This window comes from Phoxinus phoxinus (genome assembly GCF_949152265.1).
Source record: "Phoxinus phoxinus genome assembly, chromosome: 13".
Classification (NCBI taxonomy): Eukaryota; Metazoa; Chordata; class Actinopteri; order Cypriniformes; family Leuciscidae; genus Phoxinus; species Phoxinus phoxinus.
This window is the reverse complement of record NC_136888.1, coordinates 15,037,381-15,062,654: the sequence shown is the minus strand read 5'-3', so window position 1 is coordinate 15,062,654 and position 25,274 is coordinate 15,037,381. Positions and strand designations below refer to the sequence as shown.

Below are 25,274 nucleotides of genomic sequence, written 5' to 3'. Positions count from 1 at the left end.
ATATATTTTTTAAATACAGTAGATTTTTAAAGGAGGTTGTCACGATTGCGAAGTAGGTTACGTGCGACTGCGACCTAATAAATAGACTGAAGTATTGATAATGATTATGATAAACGCATGATGCAACCTTTTTTCTGCTGCAGACTTTTTATATTTTCACAATGTATTATTTGTGATTCTGAATATCTATAATGTTCAAGCAAAACAAAAGCATTCAATTACACACATTTAGAATTTATTAGAAGGGGCATGCAAATTAACCCTTATAGAGATGGTTATAAACAAAATGTCCATTTGAACATGAATGAAAACACCCTCTGTTAAATATTTCACGTTTGGTGACACAGAGACCCCGGCTTATCTAAGATTTTATATATCAATTGCATACCGGTAATATTTTACTTTAGATCTAGCCGAGTTAGGGTCAGTATAGTGTATATTCAATTCATTGATTCAAGTAGCCCCAAGGGTCAATGACAAAAAAACGAAATTACAAAAAAAAAAAATTTAAACCATGTGCTAAATTCGCAGATATGTTATGTAGGTTTCATTTATATATATATATTAAAAAAAACTATATTTTTGTAGAAAATTATTAATGACTAAAAAATTAATCTATTATGCATATTTTTCTGCATGATATTTTACAAAAATCATGCATTTTCAGATGTTTCTTAAAACGGCTTCTTGCATGTCGTTTACACAATTATTAATCATTAAATAGGAATACAATGCTTCTTTATTTTAAAGAAGAAGAAAAAAAGATAACTTTATAAATGCCCTCATAAAAGAAAAAAAGAAAGAGCCCCAATTCTATAGAGCAAATATTTCCCCTAAATAAAGTCAATCTCACCAGAACAGGAGGGTTAATTCTAAAGAGCTTGTTACTTTAATTACATGTTACATTTTATTACATTTAAGTTTTTATAGGATGTAATTCATGCCCACTGGAATTCGTACATTTGTTCAAAACCTAAAAATATTCACCAGTAGGGCATATGTATCCATCAAGTCAAACATATCCAGATCAATTGATCTGACAGATAAAATCTATAAATCACCCATATTAGGAATGAATATGAATACAGAATAGTTTCACAATACTGGAATTCATCAGAAGATACAATGAGATTCTTCATTTCTTCATGTCTCTTTGGTAGTGATGGTGGCGAAACTTCCACCTCATCTTCAGATGGAAATGTGACGTTTTCTTGCCTACGTCGCATTTAATTGATGACCATCTGAAAAGAGACCCCTATTTGTCAGAACAGGTGTGACCAGAAGATCAGGCTCCTTTCCCCTGAGGGACACTGTTCATCTCTGTCTGAACCGTTGCATGAGGATTCAGCTTTGAGTCAGTATGGTCAATGGTGAGGGAAAGAGGGGGTCCAATATTTGCTATGAAGTTTGATGGGCACTTTATGGGAGTCAACACCAAAAAGCAAAGCAGGGTTTCAGCCTGGCTCCAGAAGAATACAGAAAGCTTTTATCTCCAAATACTGTGGGGTTTTGTTTAATAAGAGAATTTCAGGTCGCATAATAAAGATGGTGGAACTTTCTACAGGCTTGTTTACACCACAACACTTGTGGTGTTACACCTACGTCATCGACGCCATTTTTATTATCCAAGTTAAAAAATAAGATGAATAAAACATGTTTACATCATCATTTGAATTTTTACTCAAATGCAACGTAAAAGGAATAGATCACCCAAAAATGAAAATTACCCCATAATTTACTCACCATTGAGCCATTCAAGGTGTATAAGATTTCCTTCTTTCAGCTGAACACACTCTGAGTTGTATTAAATATCCTGGCTCTATCCAGATTTGGCATTGAAAAGTGCCTGAGTTTTAAGCGCACCAATGCATCATTAAAGTAATCCATACAACTCCAGTGGGTTAACCCATGCATTTATCAAGTAAAAAAAAAAAAGACATTTACAACTTTATATACGATAATCACTGACATCCGGCAACAGCCGCACCCACGTTCACGAGAGAGTCGAGTTCTGGCGATCAAATTTAGTTTATAAAGTTTTAAATATGGATATTTTTCCTTACAAAAACCCATGGCTTTGCTTCAGAAGTAATTTATTAACCCACGAGTCGTATGTGGATTTCTGGTATGTGGATGGATGCGCTTTTTGGAGCTTCAAAAACTCAGGCACTTTTCAATGCCATTACAAAGCTGGGAAGAGCCAGGATATCATTTAATATTAACTCCGATTGTGTTCGGCTGAAAGAAGAAAGTCATCAACACCTATGGCTTGAAGGCGAGTAAATTATGGGGTAATTTTCATTTTTGGGTGAACTATTCCTTTAGGAGTATTTTAAAAGTAGAACAGAATCATCTGAAGTGCTTACAATTTCTCAGTTAGCTTGAAGCGTTACCGAACCCCTCAACCCTCATTGTCCAACACCGCCATTTATTTGAGTTGGTAGGGTTGATCCTGCAGAAAGCACATGCATTATTGTGTGTAAGAATAGTCTAACTGAGTTATTTGTGTGCATCTCTCATTTCTGGGATCAAAATGTGTGGTGAGAAGTAAAGCAATTTCAAAGGGATTAAATTACTTGTGGTTTGAATTCCTTGCAATTATCTTTTTTTGTCCTGGAGAGACATACCTTGATTGAGAGGGTGACTTCTCCAAGGTTTATACACGATTCCTCCTTCAGAGATTCTTACATCCTCAGGCTCTAAACCTTCAAAGACAAGATTAAAGTGCATCTGCTGAGCGGGTTTGATAGCATTGCAAAGTGATAAACAGCCATTCAGATTCAAAAGAAATTCATTGACAACTCAGTTTACCGATTTCATCACACGTGATTTCATTAGCAGAGGGGTTGTGTCTGGCTCCTGATGAATCGCCCATGCTTGCCTGTTCAATTGAGAATTAGAGTTTAGCACAAGATTTACATCACGTTTGAACATTTATTCACTCTTAGAAAAAAGAAAAAAAGAAGGGTACTTCATGAGTAAAACCTTTTAGGTTTTCCTATCATGGGATGATTTTTATGAATTTAGCTGGAATTCATTTTGTTTAAATTACTTTTTTATTTTAAATGACATTTTATGAATAAAGTGCCTCTATTATGCTTTTTCGAATATTCCCTTTCCTGCAGTGTGTAATACAAGTGTTTGTGAATGTCAAATGTCTGCAAAGTTTTAAAGATCAAAGTGCAAAAAATAATAAATCAAGTTATTGTCTCATAAAAGAATCGATCCTGAACTGCCAAAACAAGTCGTCAGCAATTCTTACTTCCTGTTGCAAACCTACATAATAATGTAACAAATTTGCATAATGCCAGCCTATGGTCTTCATTGGCTGTACGTGAACAATGTCTAATTTGACCCGCCCTCAAACACACTAGTTGCAGCTGAGACGGGAAGAGTTTGGTTTCAGGTTGTCGACGTGTTGAGAAGACGCTGTTTTCAGTGCTGTGAAGCCATTTGCAGGCACTTCTAAAGGATGAAGACTCGTGCTGGAATTGATACGGTAAAACCGACGCCATCATTCGTATCACTGTGTATCAAGCACTGAGGAAGCCTCTGGAGCTGAAATTCAGATATGGTAATGGACGTTTAATTTCCAACACGCGCTGCAGTAGACCAATTACAACAGACTGGGCCATCTGACCAATCAGAGCAGAGTAAACCAATCACAACAGACTGAGCCATCTGACCAGTCAGAGAAAAGTAAAGTAGACCAATCGCAACAGAATGGGCCATCTGACCAATCAGAGAAAAGTAGAAAAATCCCAACAGAAGATGTGAAGAAAAGGAACAGGTGGGGTAATCAATTAAAAAAAATGAGTCACCATGGAAACAATTGGGAATATACCAATTAACTATGACAAATAATGAACAGGGACAAAGGAAACAAAAACTAACAGGTAAAGAGAAACTTCATGTGACAGGGTGCATGTAAACCTATTATAAGACCTTCAAAAGAAAATTAGAAACCTTTAAAATAGCATAATAGGGGCACTTTAAGCAGCTTGTAAACACTAGAGGAAAAAAACATGAAATAACCAGTTACACATGATAGCATTACGCAATCATTTAAGACATTTCTCCTTGTATAGAAACTTTTTTGGCACAAAGTGTTATTTAAAATTGAGTCAAGAAACCATGAACCTTTGAGTGTATGATAGGCTAAAGAAATATTTTAATATACTAAATATAAAAGTGTTGGGTGTAATGTAATTTAATTACTTTTCCCTTGAAAAAGTGAAGGAATTGCTCTTAATTTTTCTGTAATTTGATTACAGTTACTTCTGATGTAATTGCATTAAATCCTTTATAGACTAGAGAACAATTTTATATAAAACAATAGTGGATTTAAAACCAAAATTTAACTGGTCGAGGTTGATATGGGATTTAGAAAGTAATTAAATAATTACACGGTTGAAGATGTAGTAGCTGGTAATTAATTACTTTTTTTAGAGTAACTTAACCAACACTGGTTATATATAAAAACAAATGACAAATGAAACGGCATAAAACTAAAAGAAAATAGACACTCACCACACTCACAAGTGTCGATGATTTCTGCTCTGCTGCACTGTTCCTCTCCAACTCAAATGAATGTCTGTTGAGTAATAAAACAAATCTAAATTATTTGTGATTTAAAGCCATTTTGCCAGTGCAAAAAAGTTTAAAGCCTTAAGTTTATGAACTGCACTGAACTACATGCACTGAAGTTATTGGCTGGTGTCTGGTGGCCGAGATTGAAACTGCAAAAATCGCCAAATAAATGTTCATTCATTTTCAAATCATTATTGAATTAACAATCAATTTATATTTTAACACAAGACTGAATTGCTTACAATAAATGTATGATATGCTGGGTTTAATGCATTGCTAAGTGATTACTGTAATTTAATTACTTTTCCCTTGAAAAATGTATAGTTACTTTGGATGTAATTGCGTTAAATGCTGTATAGACTATCGAGAAATTCTATATAAAACAAAAGTGAATTTTAAAATGTATATTTTTAATGTAACCTTCTCCCTTTAAAACAGTTCAAGTAGTTTTATTTATTTGAAAGAATTAAAAGAACAGTTTCTTGTCGAGGTTGATATGGGATTTAGAAAGAAATAAGTAATGCAATACTTTTAGAGAGCAATATGTACAGTAACCTAATTACACTTTTGAAGATGTAATTAGTAGCTAGTAAAGAATTTTTAGAGCAACACTGATGATACTAAAAGTATTGTCAGTGCAAAAATGCCTGAAGTTTTTCCAACACATCATGCATTGGAGTTCTTGGCTGGCCTCTAGTGGTTGAGATTAAAACTGCAACTACATGTATAACTCCAAATAAATGTGAATAAATCTTCAAATCCTATCTTTTTATTATTATAATATTATTTTATTTATAGGGGAATTTACCTTAACGAATTTAAGCAATGTGAATGAGATGGTATATGACCAACTGGCTTATATATCATCACTATGCAGACAGTCTGCATAGACTTTAGAAATTTCAACTCCACAATCTACTGCTTATTTGCTTGGTCTCTTTTTCCATGTCTTCTTATGTGAAGCATGAGCGAGAAAGTGTAAGACGCAGTTCATTGTGTTTTGTAACAGAACCACATTCCTGCCTCATTCCTTTCACATTTGCATAGTAGAAAATCTTGACAGCGATGTCTAGGAATGTAGCTTACAACAATAGCGCAGGTGACTTTCGGCTACATGACATGCATTGTTGCCCTTTTTCAGATGACTTCATCTTTTGAGCCATGTTTTTTTTAAACCAAAAACAAAGCGAAATCACTTAAAGGTCACTCAGGAGAAACCACTTACTTTCTACAGCTTGCGCAGAGAACCAAGAGCGCGATGCTAATGATGAAGAGGACGATTATGGAGAGAAATGCGACCTCTGGTTGCTCTGAGATCCCCCAGCCAAAGAGATCGGAGTTGATTGGTGCCATAATTGTGGTACCTACAGGAAGACAGATCAATTGTTGAATACATTATACATATATTAGTCAAAGTGGACCTCATACCATTTTCAATTGTGCGTGAATAGAAATGAACAACAATTGTTACATGGCTTTGCACCATCAGGTCTTTTATATTGACTGTTTTGCCTATGTCATGAAGCACATCGATAACCACAGAAAGACGTTTTCACATAATGTATCCATTGGCATCACCACCAGAAGATGGTTTTGATATTGAGAAGTGCTGCAAAAGAATCCCTTTAGGAGGAACAAAACACCCCACACCTAATTGTAAAATATTATATTCAAGAAGCCACAGTTCACTCTTGATAAACCAGATGAGGCCTCTTGTTCTTCTCCTAAGGGCCCTTAAAACACCAATCACAGGGATCATTCATCCAAAAATGGATATTCTGTCATTTACTCACCCTCCAAACCCATGTGACTTGGTTTTCCCCATGCGAATACAAAGAACAGAGACTGAAGTTTTCAAGCTTCAAAAAAAGATTTTTCTATTCTTCTGAGACCATATGATAGCTTTCCAATAGAAACGGACCAAGTAGCGATGCCTTATTTGTGAATTAATCACTTGTTTGAGATAATAAATTGGTTTGTCAAGTTCAGAATAAGCAAAAAGAAAAACAGCCTGAAACGGTTTCTGACTGAGCCAGTTCTAGAGCTGACTCAATTTCACACACGCAGTGGTTAACAGCTCATTGCGGAGGAATATTTTAATTGAAATGCCATGGAAATTGACGTCTGTTTCTAGAAGACTTGGAATAAAGCACAAGAGCGGTATGGACTATGTTCATGTTTTATTTCCTTTTTGAAGCTTGATTTTTCCATGCCTTTTTCATCGTAATTTGTGTTTTTATCTGAATAACCAGAATCAAATTTCATTGTTCCATAGAAAAAGTTAATAATAGGTTTGGTATGACTTAAATGTAAATGGTGACAGAACACTGTGTGTGTGCGTGTGTGTGTGTGTATATATATATATAATAAAAATAAAGTTGCTGCCTTAAACTTAATTACAATCAACTTGGATGTTTAAGCCATTTCAACTTAAATTACAATTAAACTGACTTAAAATAATTAGTTAAATCTTTTTAAAAAAAAGTAGAAAATTGCTTAACTTATTTTGAAGAGCTAAAGCAATGTAAAAACATGTCATAACTTGATCATATACATTTTGACAGGGAAGTTTTTATTTTTGGGTGAACTATTATACTGAATTTACAAGTTTAATATTTGGGTGAACTATTATACTGAATATAGAAGGCACAGCCACATTAAATGGAGCTGAGTGTGTTGTAATTTGACCAGGACAACAAATCATAAACCAGAATAACCACTTTTTAATGAATCCGTAAACCATCTTTCTTAATGTGTATACTGTAGAGACAGTATTTACCGTATATCTGTAATTCCAACAGTACTACGAGTAAGGTAGGTAAACCTCGCCCAAAACCAAAATAACATGGATTCCAGGACTAAACTTAACTAATTTAAAAATGCTAAAAATGCACCTCTCCTTGTCCACTATTCAATTATTATGCTCACTGACCAATAAGAGACCAAGACCAAATAAACATCCTTAAAGAGAAGGAAACTAAAGAATTAATTATATAATAGTTTAAAAAAATAAATAGGCTACAACATAACAGGTGGAAAGTATGAGCAGAAACATAGTGAAAAAAGAAAATACCTTTATAGATGATAATTCAGTGACCTCCTTCAGTCCAGACCTGTTGTTTAAAGTGTTCAGATACAATCCCTGGGCAGTCTCTTCTCTTAACCCTACATATCGGTGCAAACAACAGACGTCCGTCAGCCAGCTCCTGTCAGCATAACACTGACACTACCTTTCTGACAGGAGAAGCTTTGACAAGCTCCATTTCCTCATTCTTTCACCCGTCATCATGCCATCGGACAGATCACTCATTCATTGACTCATGTAGATTCCTTCCTCGCACACCCGTTTTCAGGTGTACTTAATGATATCTAGTTAAAGAAACGAATCAAACCAAAGAAATTTCACAGTGTTACACTAGCCATCATATTATCAACTCAAAAAAATCGATTGTTTATCAAATCACAAATGAAATACGACCGGTACAGAATATTAATGTAAACATCTTTATGAATTGTCATCAGAAGTCTTACCATTCAGACATCCTGAGAATCTGACAAACCTAGAAGTGTCGCCACCCTGGACTTGCTCACCTAACCTGATTATGACCACAAACTAGTCTCTATGTGGGTGTGCTGTTAATGTAACTAACCAGAAATTTACATTTACACAAATTAAAGATATGTACTTTGAACCTTGTGAATATTTTCAAAGAATTCTTTTGACTGACGCATGTTCCAGATAAATCTAATTTACATATGATGTAATGTTATGTTATATATAGATGAGACCGAGGCTAGCTGTCACAATGACTATACAGTATCTCAGTAACCCTGAGGTTTACTGAAAAAAACGGTAACACTTTGAACTGTAAGGCGGTTACCAGTAAGTCTTGGCTACCCTGCGAGAAGGCAAAAGGCTCTCCTGAGAATTAACATTTGAACTCTCTCTTGCATATGTAACCGCAACATCCGAGATGCACCACACAGTGCAGCTCACACCTCACTTTTACAGTCTCATCATCTCCCCCTGCTCCCCCTCTTCTTCACCTCACCTAAAACTCACTAAAAACCTATGCAATGTTAAATGTACACAATAAGTAATTATACATGTTTGGTATCATTTGAAATAACGAAACGTAGCGATTTGCTCACACCTGAGAAGCCCCGTGGTGAGGAGCAGAGAGTTCGCTCAGTGTTGCGCTAATCACTCCGCCCAAGTAGCAGTGCTGCGCCCGAGCTTCATTTATAGACTGAGGGAAACGCACGCTGTAAAAGTGTCTCATCCGCGACATGCACATTTACGCACCATTAAAAAAATGATATCCACGCAAACAATGTAGAATAGCTTGAATATAGCGTGCGTCTCCCTCAGACTGTAAACGAAGCTCGGGCGCACCAGATAACACGTCATCAGCGTCTTACGTCAGCAGCGTCACTGCGGAGTCCTGAACGCAGATTGACAACAGACCCGGGAGAGAATACAATGCTGAATAAAGTCTTATTTTGTGTTATTTTTGGACCAAAAAGTATTTTCGATGCTTCAAAGCTTCTAACTAACCCACTAATGTCGCATGGACTACTTTGATGATGTTTTTATTACCTTTATGGACATGGACAGTATACCGTATATACATTTTCAATGGAGGGACAGAAATCTCTCGGACTAAATTAATGACATCATTTTCATTTTTGGGTGAACTAACCCTTTAACACCTTGAGTCTATATTGTAGTTTGTTTTGGATGAACAAGAGTGGTGGACAACATTTTTTTGACAATGGTTCCTGTCTCGAGTTTTTGACTATCATAGAATTGGCCATGGACCCATTTAACATTGGAGTCAATGGGCATGTCCGAAAATGTCATTAAAAAAGCCAATAATGTTCGTTTACAAAACTGTTAAACTCACCGAGTGGTTAGTGGTGTTCGTTGATGATTATAAACAATATATCGTCGCAATATATGATTCCAATCCGTTTATTTTGCTATAGTGGAACTATTTTTTCAGACACTTCACAACTGTGTAACTTCCGCTCAATATTTGAATCTGAAGCGTTAGCACACTCCCGACCACTTGATGGCGATAACCGATGTTTATGTCTCGCGGGACACTCACGGTCGCAGTCGAGTTCAACTTCATATTACAAGTAACAATTAATGAAGGTTTTGTTTGTTTATTTCGCTTACTCTCCCGGAGCACAGTTGCTCTGCTCGCTAGCCTTATGAGAAACGGAAGCGAGCAAAAAGACTACATCGACCAAATGTAAACAGCCCCCTTTCCGTTTCCAGTAGCGCATTTATATTAACGAGCACTCAGTCCTTCAACAGAATTCAATGGGATTTTACAAAATGACGAATAAAACACGACAGAAACTGTATTTCGCAACACTTTTTGTTTCTGGAACATCAACTAACATCACTAATCACTCGGTGAGTTGCACAGTTTTGAAAACTAATGTTAAAAGGTTGTTTTAATGACATTTTCGGACATGCCCATTGACTCCAATGTTAAATGGGTCCATGGCCAATTCTATTATAGTCAAAAACTCGAGACAGGAACCATTGTCAAAAAAATGTTGTCCACCACTCTTGTTCATCCAAAACAAACTACAATATAGACTCAAGGTGTTAAATACCGGAATTATCCTTTAAAACAGCTCAGACATGCTTTTAGTCTGGAACTATCCTTGAGCCTTGTCTGTGAAATCGGACATGAATGTCTTGATATACAAATTTTTTGAACACGTTCATGAATTTATTTTACCGTTTAAAGTTTACGGAAACGCCTAAAGCAGGATATTTAATGGCAAGTTTCTATTATGACAACATGCCCCGCCCCAGAACCGATTAAAACAATAAACAGGTTTTCTATGCAATAATGGTAGGAACTTAACCGCTTTTTTTTGTAGCCAAACAAATTCATATGGGGTAAGCAGTGTTAAAAAGTGTGACAACCTACTATAGCCTTTTGTCTCCACTACATGCATGAGTGGTGTGTGTCTTAGTGGTTTACAGTTAAGCTTGAAATTTCAAAACTGAGTGTTGAAAAGGTGATTTATGTGTTCACCCAACCCATTCCTCAAGGGCGATTGTCCCAAAACATGAACTGCAAGTTGCATTGGATAGAAAGTATTTGCTAAACAAGACTAATGCAATATAATACAAGAGGACTCATACTGTACATAAAACCACCAATATGGATCTACAGTTGTTACTGATAGTGAACGCACAACGCCATCTTTCTGTCTGAGAGCACAGGCAGCCGATCTGAAGAAAAGCATTATGGGATGTAAAAAAAAAAAAAGCATGTCCAAGATAGAGGACAAGACCTTTCCCCATTAATCTGATCTGTGACTGGTTGTATATTTTATGTTACAAGTCACTAATCCTTGTGCAGATTGAAAGCACGTTTTCTTTGCAGGGTTGCACAGTCTGCTGCTATTTCTGGACACTGGCATGCAATGTCATGCCTCCATTCAGTCTCACTATTTTGCATATCACGATCACCCAGGCAACGACTTCGAATCTTATTTGTTGTGAATATTTGCATATCATCAATGTGACCGGGGCAATGCAATGCAAGGGGCTCTATGGATTTTTTAAAAAGAGAAACACACCTCCAATAATCACAGCTGCTACCAGCTGGATGGGTTTCTTTTGTCAGAGGATGACACATGTGCACTCTGTACATACGTATGCTTGAGTTTGCTTGCCGTGCACGTGTGCTGGACGCAGCCCAGACAGGAGCAAATCAGCTGCTCTCACAATTTCCCTCAGGAAGAATTTCTGTCTCACACTCGGTCTCTCTCTCTCTGACTCTCTCTCTCTCAACCAGTCTATTCCCTGTTAGGGATGCGCTGACAAGCGGTTAGCTGGAGTGGAAGATTTCTGCACAGGGAACACAGATGCGCTGCATGTATTAGACGAACACACACAGACTCACAGGAGCTTTGAAACGGAAAGATGCCAGCTCATCTGAGCCTGGCGGAGCAGGAACGGGAGTGGAGGAAGACGGGAAGAACGGCAGAGCTGGCTCTAGCTGCGATCGCAGAGAAAGGACAGCTGAAGATGTACGACACTGCGAGGAAACGGAAAGGTTGGTGAGAAGCAGGCGATAAATATGACATTCGTTCTCATCATAAATGCTATTCTGTTCACATTTATTGCATCTGCTAATTCAGGGTCCAAAATAAACTGCGTACAACTTTGACTGGGCATACGCATCCTAAAATTCTGTGTACAAACATGGACTGATTCTCTTAGGAGCCATGATAAAAACATAAACCATTACTCATCTAAATGTATGCAGTACATACTAAATTACAAGGTATTTCTTCATGGTTAGCTCAGATAGTGACGTATTAAGAGAGTGAGAGTGTGTGTGTGTGTGTGTGTGTGTGGCTAGCTGAGCTAAAGGTGTTTATAAGGGTCTTGCGTCACATGGTAGATGTCTATTATGTAAGGTTTCCCAATGACAAGTACATCTGCTTAAATTTTCTTAGAGCAACTGACTAAAATATTAATGCGTGCAAGTTCAGCAGTTCTGAATGCATCGTGCTCCACACTTCAACCCTCGATGTCACTGTTGTGGTGCTCTGGAGTGTTAAGCTCATCTCAAGAGTTCACTGTTAACGCTTCAGTCAGGCGCTGAATTTGTTGTTCTACACAGCAACAGTAAAACAAATGTTGCCTTTGTAATAGTGTACAGGCCTTAGGCTGTCTTGATTCATAGGACAGTCAAAACTGGTACGAGACAGGTCTCATGTTCATCTTTATATCTGCCTTTTGGCCCTCAAGTTTTGTTGTTTACAAAGGTGTTTTTAAAGACACTGCTGTGATAGAGAGAGAGGTCTGTATAGTATGGCAGGCCAAGCATGTATTTGCTGGAATATACTAATCGGTTAAATATCACATTAAACTTGACACTAAATTATATTTTTTTAACCCCAGGGTACCGTAATTCTGGCTAAAGTAATGTTTCATACTAGTAAAGCACCACTTTTAACCCTGGGTTTGTCATACCGTATGAAAAGTTGAACAATATAACCCTGTGTTAAAATTACTTTTTTTGTACGTGGCAAAAATGGTTCAAGATATATTTATTAGCTAACACCCTTTTTTTTTCCGTTATTTTGTGGTTCAGTAAGATTTCTTAATGTTTTTGAAAGAAGCCTCTTATGCTCACCAAGTTTATTTGATTAAAAAAAAAAGTTTTCTATTTTAATGTATTTTAAAAATGGTTTTTATTCTTGTGATTTAAAGCTACATTTTCAGCATCATTACATTCCAGTCTTCATTGTCGCATGATCCTTCAGAAATCATTCTAATATGATGATTTACTACTCAAGAAGCATTTCTTATTATCAATGTTGAAAACAGTTGTGTTGCTTAATATTTTGGTGGAAAACTGTTCATCGAAGAATCCTGAAAAAAATGCACCAAGTTCAAAAGAACAGCATTTATTTGAAATAGAAATCTTTTGTAACATTATAAATGTCTTACTGCCACTTTTAAATCAATTTAATGCATCTTTGTTGAAGTCCTAATTTTTATACAAATTCTACTGACCACACTCATAAAACAACGGGATTGGTGTAAATCTGAATAACAATTATGAAACCAATACATGCGCAATACTCTGCGTCACTATTGTGAGCTTGTTTGAAGAATTTTTGAAGAGATCGAGATCACCAAGGCTTCCACTATGCCAGTGGTTCCCAAACTGGGGTACGCGAAGTGACAAATGGGATACGCGAGCAAAATGCTGACCTTTGCCGTTCATTTAAATCCACCGCCACCTTAAAATAACATTAAAACCAAACATGTAGTTCTAACAGGCAAAATAGTGCCGTAAAAGGTCAAATTTAAGAAATCCAATCAAATTACCTCATCTTTTGCGGTCAAAACTGACTGCATCCACACAAACAGCGTGCATATGATAGGTTGCCTCATACAGCTGTTCTCGACAATGTACCTTTGTAAAAGTGGGGATTTAGCATGCTACCATGAAGCACAAATATAGACAGACTGCGAGATCGATTCAGACTCTCTTAGATACAAACATACCCTTTGCGAGTTCTTGTATTTGATGATGATATGTTATGAGCAAGAATGACATTTTTCACAAATATACACACGATTGCAAATGTGACATTGGTTTTATACAACAGTTCACACAGTATTATCAATATTGTTAGCTCTATTATGCATGAGATAAAAGTCCAAACGAAAGCCACAGCAGAACTGTTGCGAGTCTCCAAGCAACACACAGCAGTGTTTCGTTAGTGAACGAATCTGTGGCTTTAACTGAATCGGGAGAGTCAATGATTCAATGATAAATACAGTGACTTGCTTCCTTAGTGAATGTATGAATGGACTAGATGGCTCACTCATTACGACAGTGACAATGCCACCTACTGTCAGTTTCAGTTTAATATTTAAAAGTATCACTTTGTTTTTACCATCCTTGCATACTTTATTGATTTTTTATTTAAATAATTATTTTATAAAAGTAAAAAAATCCACCTGAAAACTATTAAAAGAGGCAAATATTGTCCATTAAAAGGAGTGACTGCAGTCCAAGTAGAAGAGACGGGGTACGCAGAAGGATGTTAAATGCCTCAGGGGGGTACGCCACTCTAAAAAGTTTGGGAATCAAGCATTCCACATTCTTGTTATAATGTTGTAAATCACAACATCCCTTAACTTCTTAACTTCTCCGAATTTTTAGAGACCAAAAAACAAAGATTTTTATGTTTGGTGTTTACATATGTCTATTTTTCGAAATACTAAACAAGCAGCCTGTTTTCGCTTCCCCCTCAGATTCCAGATCTGATGTGAAACCCACAGCCCTGGAGCAGAAAAGAAAAGCATGTGCTCCACAGCACATTAAATCATCACAGATTAATATCCATAAACGAAATGGAAATGATACAGGTCTGAAATAGCTAATATTTATCCATCAATTAAATTTGCATTTTCCTTTCTCAAACCCTTCAATTTCCTGATACTGCTGCCATGGATACAAAGTCAATAAAGAAGTTTTTGAAGCTGAATCTTTGCTGAGCTCTTCCCAGCAGCTCATTTATACCAACATAGTTGAATTTATTATATTATATGTGGTACACAACTTTTAAAATTGATTTTTTTTTTTTGGTGTAATTTAGAGTCAAATGCGAAAAAAGTGGACGAGAGACTGCGACTGGCCCGGGAACGGAGAGAGGTGTACCAAAAACAGCTGGGTATTTTCCTTACTCTCAACATATAACATCATTACCAACTGAAGAACAAACAGAAAGCTTTTCTGAAGTTTTTAATCGGTGTTCCTGAACTGTAGCGTTGCGTGAGCACGGCTGGCTGGTGAGGGAGGAGCGGGCCAAGCAGTTTTACGAGAAACACCTGGAGGAGCGACGGAAGAAGTTGGAGGAGCAGCGACAAAGAGAGGAAAGGAGGAGGGTGGCGGTCGAGGAGAAACGTAGACAGAGGATCAAAGAAGAAAGAGTGAGTCTGTGCATGAGATAAATTGTGACTGAGGCTTGGTAGGAGATTTTCTTCGTATAGCTTATATATGCTACCAGTAGTTTTACACATCATTAGCCCTAAAATAAATAAATAAATAGATTTTACGCAATACTTTTATTCAATATTATTGTGGAAACCAAGATAGCATTCAAACATTTGTGGTAAGATTAAACAAAGAGAGAAAGTAATCCTTTTATTCATCAAGCATGCATTAAATTGATCAAAAGGGACAGTGAAGACATTTATAATGTTGCAAAAGATTTTCATTTAATAAATAAATGTAATAAATGTTGTTAATTGGACTTTCTATTAATAAAATAATCCTGAAAAAGAAAATGCATTATGGTTTCCACAACAATTTTAAGCAGGACAACTGTTTTCAACACTGATAATAATCAGAAATGTTTCTTGAGCAGCAAATCAGTATATTATAATGATTTGATTTGTGAAAGATCATGTGACACTCAAGACTGGAGTAATGAAGCTGAATACATTTTTTACCGGTCCAATCAGCGAACAGAGGGAGTGGTTGAGAACGATGACGTCGAGGTCGTGACATACGTCACGAGACTCTCGACCAAACGCTAGCGATTGGTTATGGCAGATCCAGAGTGGCTTTGGGCAGATCCAATAGTTTCAAACCTCAACAGAGTACCCGCCTACAAGGAAGTTAATGCTTGTCAATGAAGAGTGGCCAGACTCTCTGTACAACTTAAATGTACGAGAGTCTGGTAGGACCAGGTTAGCATAGCATCTTGTCTCTGAGAATTTATCTAGATTGTCCTCTACGTGAACACACTTGAAAAAACACTCTGAAAAAAGTGCCTATAATACAGTTAGAATGCCCCTAAAATTCAAGATGTCAGGGTAAAAATGCCCCTGTGTGAGTATGTCATCAGATTTTTATATCTTGATACGTTAAGAAATATCACACGAGTGCAGTTTTTTTCCTGAATAGCAGTGAAAATTATTAATTTTACTCCACAGTTCAATAAATAAGAAGTTAATATTGTGTTCATAAAGTGAGCCACTTACTTCATTCCTGAATGAATCAGTCGTTTCAACAAATCGAATGAATGAATGACGCAATGACTCATTTAGACATTTACCTCCACCTGCTGGCAGTTTTAGTTTCTTATTTAGAGTATTATTTCATCAACAACAACAAAAGTTCACCCAAAAATTAAAATTCTGTAATTTACTCGCTTGACAGCCCGTATATTTTTGGTAATAATATACATGTATACATATACACACAGACATTATTTACATAAGGGTAAAAGCATCTGCTAAATGCATAAATGTATGCGAGCATGTATATAGATCAAAAGGTTTTTAAGCTAATAAATTGAGCGAAGTGTCCACATTTTTTATTGGTAGTAGCGTATATCATCAGTTTCATAAACACTGTAGCACTGACCGCAGCAACGATGATGAAAAATTGCTCTTGAGATTTTGCAACCATCATTAAAAACATATGGAGCATGGAATTATGGAAGTGTTTTCATCCCATGTTTTAGGAGCGTTTTGAGTCTGTGGTGCGGAAGACGATGGAAAAAAGTCAGAAGGCCAAACAGAAACCTGGCCACTGCTCACGAAGGGTCACCAAGAACGAAAACAAAAATGGTGAATATCTCAATGCATGATTCAAAACCCAGTAACTGGCACTAAAACTGTCTTCTAGCCTCGCATCTATTTTCCCCAACTCCCTTTCTGACCACTTCCTGTTGGTCGCTCTGCTTTCTGCTCTTCTCTAGCTAAACACCGCTCTCTTAGTCAGTGGGAGATTGACCTTGTCCGTCGCCTTCAGACCCCTACCGTCTCTTATCTAGCCAGAAGCAAGAGTGCTGTGTGTCTGTCACGAGACACAGGTATCACTTTAGAGTGACACACTGCATCTTTCATTCAGATGTTTAAAGTGAAAACCAAAGTCTGCAGCTTTGTGTATAAATATACATTTCTGTTTTCTTCTCCTGCTCATTGCTTCACCTGATTTCTCTGAACTCATTCATCCTTATCTTACAAAAAAACATACGTCTTCAGTTGTTCATGTTTGTCGTCGTTCAGCCTCATGTCATACCATGAACTCCAGCACCACGCGAAAGCCAAAGGTGCATTGTGGGAAAGTGCCAAGCAGGCCTGCAAGCTCAAGTCCAAAAGTCACCATCCGCAGAACCACCAACAGAGAGCTGGTGGGAGATAGAATTTTTTTTTTTTTTTTAAATACAACCCCACCCTCCAAAAAAGTTACTTTGTTGCATGGAGTACTGCATGTAAATGTTTTTTTTACATATATTAAATCAGGTGGCAAAAGGTGATTTTGAGGAACAAGACTTGAAAAAGCCACAACTACAAACAACTGAAATCAAGCCCAAACAGGACACAAACCCACCGGGGCATACTGTCCTTCCACCATCATGGTACATTTTATTTTTTTGTACTCTTAGACTTAAAGGGATAGGCCACCAAAAATGTACATTTTGTTATCACTTACCCAGTTGGTCCAAACCTGTATTAGTTTCTGTCCTCTGTTGAACACAAAAGAAGATATTTTAAGAATGTTGTTAATCAATCATTAATGTTGTTAATCAATCAATGGACGGTGGCCATTGACTGCTATAGTAGTAAAAAAATAAAAAATACTATGGAAGTCAATGGCTACCATCAACTGTCTGGTTTACCAACATTGTTTAAAATATCTAATTTTGTGTTCAAAGGAAGAAATAAACTCATGCAGATTTGGAACAACATGAGGGTGTGTAAATGATGACAATTAAAAAAAATGATCCTTGTATTATCATTACTGTCTAGGCCGGGGAAACAATTGAGATAATAAAGCTGCACTATATAGGGGTAAATTTCAAGTTTCATGTCATTTGTCCTTGCATGTCATGCAGAAGAGCAGTGGCAAAGCACAACTGACATAAACAACTCCAGCAGCGACAGAGAGGCTAAAGTTGTGTAGTACAGCTTTAAAAAGACCTCACTTGTGATTTTACTTTCCTTCAAGAATGAGTAACACTTAACTTTCCTTACACTCAGAAAAATCAAAACATTATACTGTGGGTCATTTTGACCCATTCTCTTTTTTATATAACCATTTCCAAGGCTGCAGAACAGATCGCATGTCAGACACGCCACACTTAAACAAGATAGTTTACCTCCGCTGCCAGAAGAGGAGGATCTAGAACCAGAGTATGGACTCTCTTCTGGTCATCCACAACCTGACGAAACACTAACTCAACAAAGTCTGCGAGATAACCAACTCCAGGTGAACCAAGCTACTAATGGGCCTCTGACTCCACCAACAGGCTCTCAGATAAATAATGGTTAGTGAAAGACTCAAAAACATTTGTCGATGGATGGATGGATGGATGGATGGATGGATGGATGGATGGATGGATGGATGGATGGATGGATGGATGGATGGATGGATGGATGGATGGATGGATGGATGGATGGATGGATGGATGGATGGATGGATGGATGGATGGATGGACTGGTGAAATATGTCTCTCTTCTCTTATTCACTTTCAGGACCAAGTCAGATTGGTGACGGCGCTCAAGTCAGACCAACTACTTGGACTACAGACCCGGAGCAGGCCACTCGCATCCTGGCAGAGAAAAGGAGGCAAGCCCGACTCCAGAGAGAGAAAGAGGAAGAAGAACGCAGACAGAAAGAGGAGACAGAGAGGTATACTTTAGTATTATTACCTTTCCTCTATCAGTGTACGATTTATTTTGTGTCAAAGTATTTTAAAGCTTAACTTTTGATTATTATCAATGCAAATGAAAAATGCCACAACTTAGGCTGTTTCTTTGCTGAAGCAACTAAAGAGTTAAAATAAATAAATAACTATGCTAAAGTTAGAATGCACATGAAATTCATGACGACAGATATAAATTCCCAAAGTGGTTTAGGCATCTCAATGAACTAGTGTCTCCTCTTTGCAGAAAGAGCAGAGAGGAACTGGCCCGTCGGAGAGCTGAAGAACGAGCCAGCCAGGAGGCAGAGGCCATGAGACTGGAGGAAGAAAAGAGGAAGAGAGAGGAAGAAGAGCGACTTCAGGCTGAGGAGGAAAACGCTCGCAGACAGAAAGAGGAGGAAAAAAGGCTTCAACAGCAGGTATTAAAGCTTGTTCCATAGTTTAATACGTAGAATATTATAAGGCCATATGAAAAGTGTTCAGTGATTTTAAGGCAGGACTGTCTATTTGTCCAACCAGTGACAGAAGGAGATGTTGGAAAACAATCATTGTTCAAGATTTTTTGCAAAAATACAAACTCCATCTTTAAATACAGTGCTTCATATGCTACTCTTATTGACATTACCATCTTTTTAGCTTCAGAGCATTTTCCCCCCTTAAAATAAAGCTAGGATCATATCATATAAGATGGATCATCAGCAGATTGAATAAAAATCCCTATAATGCTCCATTATGTGTTCTCAGAGAGAGGAAGAGGCTCGTCAAAGGGTGCTGGCAGAACAGCAGAGACTGGAAAGAGAGAGTCATTTCCAGAGAGAGGAGGCCGAACGCCAAGAACGGAAAAAGGTATGCCTTAGGATACGTCTACTTTTATTCAGCAAGGATGCATCAAATTGATCAAAAGTCACAGTAAAGACATTTATAATGTTAAAAATTATTTATATGATTTAAAAGCTGTTCTTTAAAACTTTCTATTAATTAAAGAATCCTGGAAAAAGCTTCCACAAAAATATTAAGCAGCACAACTGTTCAACATTGATAATAATAAGAAATCTTTTCTTGAGCATCAAATCACCATATTAGAATGAAGGATGATGTGACGCTGAATTATCCTAACCCATGCTGAAAATTCAGTTTTAGCATCATAGGAATAAATTAACAATATTACTGTTTTTACTGTACTTAAAAAAAAAAAAAATGATATTGTATATATATATTTGTGCTTTCAATTTGATCCAAATCAGCGCCTGGAACAAATCATGAAAAGAACAAGAAAGACAGACTCTGAAGAAAAGGTAAGGCTATCACTGTTTGGCGGGCTCTTTGTTTATGCCTCATCTAGAAGCCCTGCTCATTTTTTTGTCCCCATTAGAAAACAGCATCGGTGAAGGATAACTTGCCTTGTGAGAATGTGAAGCCTGTAATTAGGCTCCCAGGTCCAGGAAAAACGCCAAATCTGGAGCTGAGGGACGAGGAGGATATGCTTCCTACTGTGGCCTTCAAGGAGCGCCGATCCTTCCGCAGTCTTTCTGGCCTGGATGAGATACAAGCCCATCAACAAACTGGTATCTGTGGATAACTTTTGAAGTCTTCATATAAATCTAACATAACTAAATATAAGTATAACAATTTAATATTATGCAACTCAAGATTAAATTTGATTATTCAAGGATTAGATTAAATATTAGTATACTATTAAATGCATGCCACCTGTTTTTATATTATTAATACATTAGATTTATATAAATTCACATTTGAAAGTGGTCATACAAAACATAATTTTCCCTCCCTATGCTTCAGAGGTTATTTAACCAACGGACCTGTCATATGATGCCACGACCGTCAGAGCAACTTCAGCAAGCTTGTCTTTCTGAAAAACACAACATATGCACATGATTTCCCTGCACTTTAAAAAAACCTGTAGGTAACAAGTCACAATTCTTTCGACAGAATACAGTCCTTTACTACGGAGCCCCTAAAGGGACGTGGTGGTGGAAAAAATGTAGGATGGGATACTTTTTTTTTTTTTTTTTTATCTTTTGCGTTCCCTCGCAAAGATATTTGTGTTCCCATGCAAAACCTGTTATTGAATATTTTTTCTAAAAAGGGTGAAGTTGTTGATTTTGTTTCATAATAAATAGGCCTAATCGTAAAAATAATGAATTTTAATCAAACTAAGTATTGTAATAATAATAATAATAATACGTTTAATTTATATAGCGCCTTTCCCAAGCTCAAGGACGCTTCACAATAGTAAATAACAAGCAGTTTACACATAAACAGACAATGGACATTTGCCCAGTCCAAGTAATGAGCGATTGCAGTTGCAAATCGCATTACATTTGCAATACAAACATAAAAACAGAGGCAACAAACAAACATTAGTTACAGACAGCATGGTGGGCAGTCGGAGTAAAGATGTAATAGATTGGTACCCAAGTTAACATAGTGACTGTTATGTCAAGTTAACATTTTCATGACTGGAAATACTGATTAAATAGATGTGGTTTGAGTTTATACTTAAATTCATGCAACGTGGTGGTTGTCCTATTGTAGTATAACCAACAGGATATCAGTGATGTGTGAACTGAATTTGGTGGCAGTACAGTGTGTCACGATGAAGCTATTGAATATGTTTAGTAATATAAAATGTGCACTTCGCAGACGGCCCCTTATTCTGACTTCTCTATCAATCGGCTGTTTAGAGACAAATTTATATTATAAAGTTTGTTTTGAGGAAAAGTGGGTTGTAGCTCATTGTCTACCTGCTGTGATTGTAGGTGTCGTTTGTGTTTTAACAACGCTTAGCTCACGAATATTCGGGAACTTCTATGTGAATAGATAGGCTCACGGATTTCTTGAGTTAAGCACTGACCACATTTCTTTATATTTGAGTCCAAGTTCAAACACTATGAAACGCTCCATTGACGTACGGAGCTCTGAAGCACTGCCAGCGGGACATAGAGCAGGTGTCTGTCTGAGCTCTCAACAGGTTTTGTGAGGGAACGCAAAGTTTTTCGAGGGAACGCAAAAGATTTCCCCCAAAAAAATTCTCCCATCCTAAATTTTTTCCACCACCACGTCCCTTTAGGGGCTCCGTACTTTACCTTACTGCCCAATTAAAACAGCCAATTACTGCTTGATTTGCTAGAGTGACATCATGCATCGCTGAGTATCCAGATAACTTAATAATAATAGTAATAATGACTTAAAGGTACATTACCCACCAAATAAAACTTGAATGCTTCATATTTTAGCTTTAATTTAGTCATATTTTATGTTTTAGTCAGTATGTTTGTGGTGTTATGAAGAGAACGCTTTCTCTTTGAATCTCTGAGCAGTGATGTTATAGTCTTATGGATTTATTTGTCTTATCGGGCACATATAAACGGCACTTCTCTTGCGCAAATGCACTACAGTTCAAAAGTTTGGGGTCAGTATAATTTTCTGTTAAAGAATTAAAACTTTTATTCAGCAAGGATGCATTAAAATGACAGTGAAGACTAAGATTATTACAAAAAAATATTTTAAATACATTTTAAATCTTCTAAATCGAAGGATCCTGAAAGAAAGTGTTTCATAATTTCCACAAAATATTAAGCAGCACACTGGTTTTTACCATTGATAACAATAAGAAATGTTTCTTGAGCAGCAAATCAGCATAACTTCTGAAAATTCAGCTGCATCAGGAAAAAATTACAAAATATATTAAAACAGAAAAACAGCTGTTTTAAAAATAATCATTTTTACAGTATTACTGCTTTTTTATCAAATAAATGCACCCTGCATAAGAACAAAAATCTTACTAACCCCAAAATTTTGAATGTTACATACGTGTACAGTATTTCTTTATAACCAGATATCTGTGTATTCGTGTAATTAAGGATCTCTCTTTGCAATGCTGCTGTCTTGAGGGTACAAGTGTATACAGAGGTCATTTCCATCCGTCCTTATTGCTGAATTGTGCTTTTGTATCACAGTATTATGCCAGACAGGTGAGCTCATGAATTTCCAGTTTTTGTAGCTGGTTTTGCACTGCTGCTATTTAGCTGTTCCAAATAAGAACACTTCCCCAGCCCTTTTTCGCAAATCAAAATGTATGATTATTGTGTGCTCGTCTGCCTTATGAACATTATTATAGTGTGCCGGTACCCGCTGACCTTGTGCAATGATAAAGGCTTATGCAAATAAGGTGTAAAGATGTAAACATTTAATTAATTTTTTTTTATTGGTGTAAGTAAATAAGCTTAAAAAAAAACAGAATGGTTGTTGGTGTGTTTTTTTGTTAATCACAGTCTACAAACACTATGAAAATGGAGTAACCATTGGATTTCTCATTGAGGTTTTGCATTAGCTGAAATAATTAGAGGACTGAATGTTCTTGTTGTATCCAAAAAAAACATTGTTACATGTTTGGTGAGTGGGCTGCCAGATGGGCAAACGGTAAAAGAAAACCTTAGATGAGAAGAATCCTGGAGAACTGAAGCAAGTCCAGCAGAGAGAACATGAAGTTCAGTACTGTTAATTGATGCCTACATGGACTGCGAACAAAATAAAAGCTTGATTTACAAAGAACTTTTAGCTTTATAAATAGCCTAATCATTTTTCAGAGGTTCTTAAAAGTGCTTACATTGACTAAATTGTGTTTCAAATACAATCATAAATGTAAATAAAAATCTTTGAGAACAAGTTTTTAAAAAATTACAGGAAACGATCTTTAAGTAACATGAAGAACATTTTGGTGTGGTGCTCATTCTCTAAAAACAAATATTATTTTAATACAATTGAATTCAACAGACTATGCCCCAAATGTGACATTGTTGTAGTTAGTTATACAGACAAGACTTTAAATCTCTGACAGGACAAAATGCTCCATGTAAAAGTAGCTACTGTCAGTCATGTTAGGTTGATTTCGTGTTAGATAATAGTTTATCTAACAAAAATACGATTTGTTCCCCCTGGCTAATGCTTAAAAAAAGCCAAATGGTTCAGCATACCCTATTCCTGGAAAGTGCCAGATATGCAACATAACAGACACTAAACCTCGGGGGATTGAATTTTGCAGCACTTACCAGATTTTGTGGGATTAAAGTGAGTTTTAACAACATTTGGTTGGATCATCCGAGGAAAACCGCGTTAGATGACACAATGGCGTCGTTCTTTGAAGACGACAGTGGAATTCACAACTAAATTTAGGATAATTGGATCACCTGTCCACAGTTGCTGCTTGACTGTCAAAGTCGACCAACTATTTCCTCCTCTATCGGGATCTCACACTAGCAGAATATGAAGTATGCAAATTATATCGTTTGGTGCTTAGCCAGTAGTTTTATTTGTGTATTTACAGCTATATTAATCTGAGGTGTTTCGGCAGCTTGATTAGCTCGACGTGGACAGACGATAAACAAACGTTGATGTTCGAGTCGACCAGCAGGTGACGCTACAAGCAAATAAATCAGGATTTTCCGTTTGTCCGAAGACTGGAGCAAGATTCACTCACTCTGCTGCTGAATTGATTTCACATACCTCCAATTTCCAGTATTTCATATTAAAAAGTAGTATGTGGTAATAGCCTATGTCAGAGACTTATTGAAGTGTAGGTTTACAAAATTGAAATGTTAAAAGCTTTTCACAGCACTTTGGTATGTCCAATATAATAAATAAAAATAATTATGCCATTTAAATCATTTTTACCATAAAATCTTTTTTATTTCTATTTTAGACCAAACATTTTTTTCATGTCCCTGAGGCACTTCACTGAATTTGTACTTAGAAAATATTTAACAAAATGTGCAGTGTCAATAATGGCAATGATGTAAGTATTTATTTGTTACTTTCTTGAGAAAAATATTTTTCTAAAAAAAGCTATATTTGATAAAAAAAAAAAAACAGACTATAAAGTTATGTCCCTCAGTCTGAACTCAACCCTGTCATGCAAACCAATACACCCATAATAATTTAGACTCTAAATGTGACATCATTTACCAGGAATGACATAATTCAGGTCTCTTTAAAAGTGGTGCAGAAGATGGTTACATACTTTTTATTCATGTTTTTGAGGAGTACTATAGGTCAGGGAGGGTACCGTAAAGTTTAACAACTGAACCCTACATAAAGTTGAGAGTAAAAATGAATCTTTTAAAAATGTATATTTTAATCCACAAGTATAAACTTGTGAAAGGGTTGAGTTTTTCCACTTCACTTTAATTTTTTAATTAGGCTATATATATATATGTAGTCATGGTTTCAGTAAATATATACTTACCAAAATCATGATAACTCATAATTTTGTAATGAATAGAATATTTGATTTAATGTGTCTACTTAAGAATAGACAAGCATCATGTATCAGCCACATCAGCAGCAGAAAGACTGTGTTGTGTATGCAGATATGTTGACCCAGAAAGAAGGGCAAAATATGAGAGAGAGAGAGAGAGAGAGAGAGAGAGAGAGAGAGA

At 36.5% G+C, this 25,274-nt stretch overlaps 2 protein-coding genes across 15 annotated transcripts; one reads left to right on the top strand and one right to left on the bottom strand.

Annotated features, from left to right (window-relative positions):
- Positions 1-205: 205 nt before the first annotated feature.
- Positions 206-24,929, bottom strand: LOC307009546 (uncharacterized protein). 10 transcript variants are annotated; one of them, XM_079633353.1, is made up of 12 exons: positions 23,889-24,241; positions 20,637-20,686; positions 20,217-20,350; positions 17,604-17,637; positions 17,190-17,298; positions 7,664-7,755; positions 5,816-5,954; positions 4,531-4,594; positions 2,812-2,881; positions 2,628-2,705; positions 2,367-2,452; positions 216-1,241 (listed from the first exon to the last, which is right to left on the bottom strand). In XM_079633353.1, exons 7-11 carry the CDS (start codon positions 5,941-5,943, stop codon positions 2,409-2,411), a joined length of 384 nt encoding a protein of 127 aa, XP_079489479.1. In that variant the 5' UTR covers positions 5,944-5,954; positions 7,664-7,755; positions 17,190-17,298; positions 17,604-17,637; positions 20,217-20,350; positions 20,637-20,686; positions 23,889-24,241; the 3' UTR covers positions 216-1,241; positions 2,367-2,408. The 10 variants fall into 10 exon arrangements, with proteins under 10 accessions (XP_079489480.1, XP_079489479.1, XP_079489476.1 ...); XM_079633350.1 differs by lacking the exons at positions 17,190-17,298; positions 17,604-17,637 and adding an exon at positions 11,532-11,666; XM_079633358.1 differs by lacking the exons at positions 17,190-17,298; positions 17,604-17,637 and having other exon boundaries at positions 4,540-4,594; positions 23,889-24,244.
- Positions 11,551-23,065, top strand: map7a (microtubule-associated protein 7a). 5 transcript variants are annotated; one of them, XM_079633343.1, is made up of 15 exons: positions 11,551-11,684; positions 14,411-14,524; positions 14,755-14,829; positions 14,925-15,088; positions 16,630-16,735; positions 16,867-16,980; positions 17,153-17,301; positions 17,414-17,529; positions 18,218-18,438; positions 18,647-18,803; positions 19,064-19,235; positions 19,561-19,662; positions 20,061-20,111; positions 20,189-20,381; positions 20,617-23,065. In XM_079633343.1, the coding sequence occupies exons 1-15, from the start codon at positions 11,552-11,554 to the stop codon at positions 20,625-20,627; spliced, it is 1,878 nt and encodes a 625-aa protein (XP_079489469.1). In that variant the 5' UTR covers position 11,551; the 3' UTR covers positions 20,628-23,065. The 5 variants fall into 5 exon arrangements, with proteins under 5 accessions (XP_079489469.1, XP_079489471.1, XP_079489470.1 ...); XM_079633345.1 differs by having other exon boundaries at positions 17,177-17,301; positions 20,617-23,064; XM_079633344.1 differs by lacking the exon at positions 20,617-23,065 and having other exon boundaries at positions 17,177-17,301; positions 20,189-20,521.
- Positions 24,930-25,274: the final 345 nt, after the last annotated feature.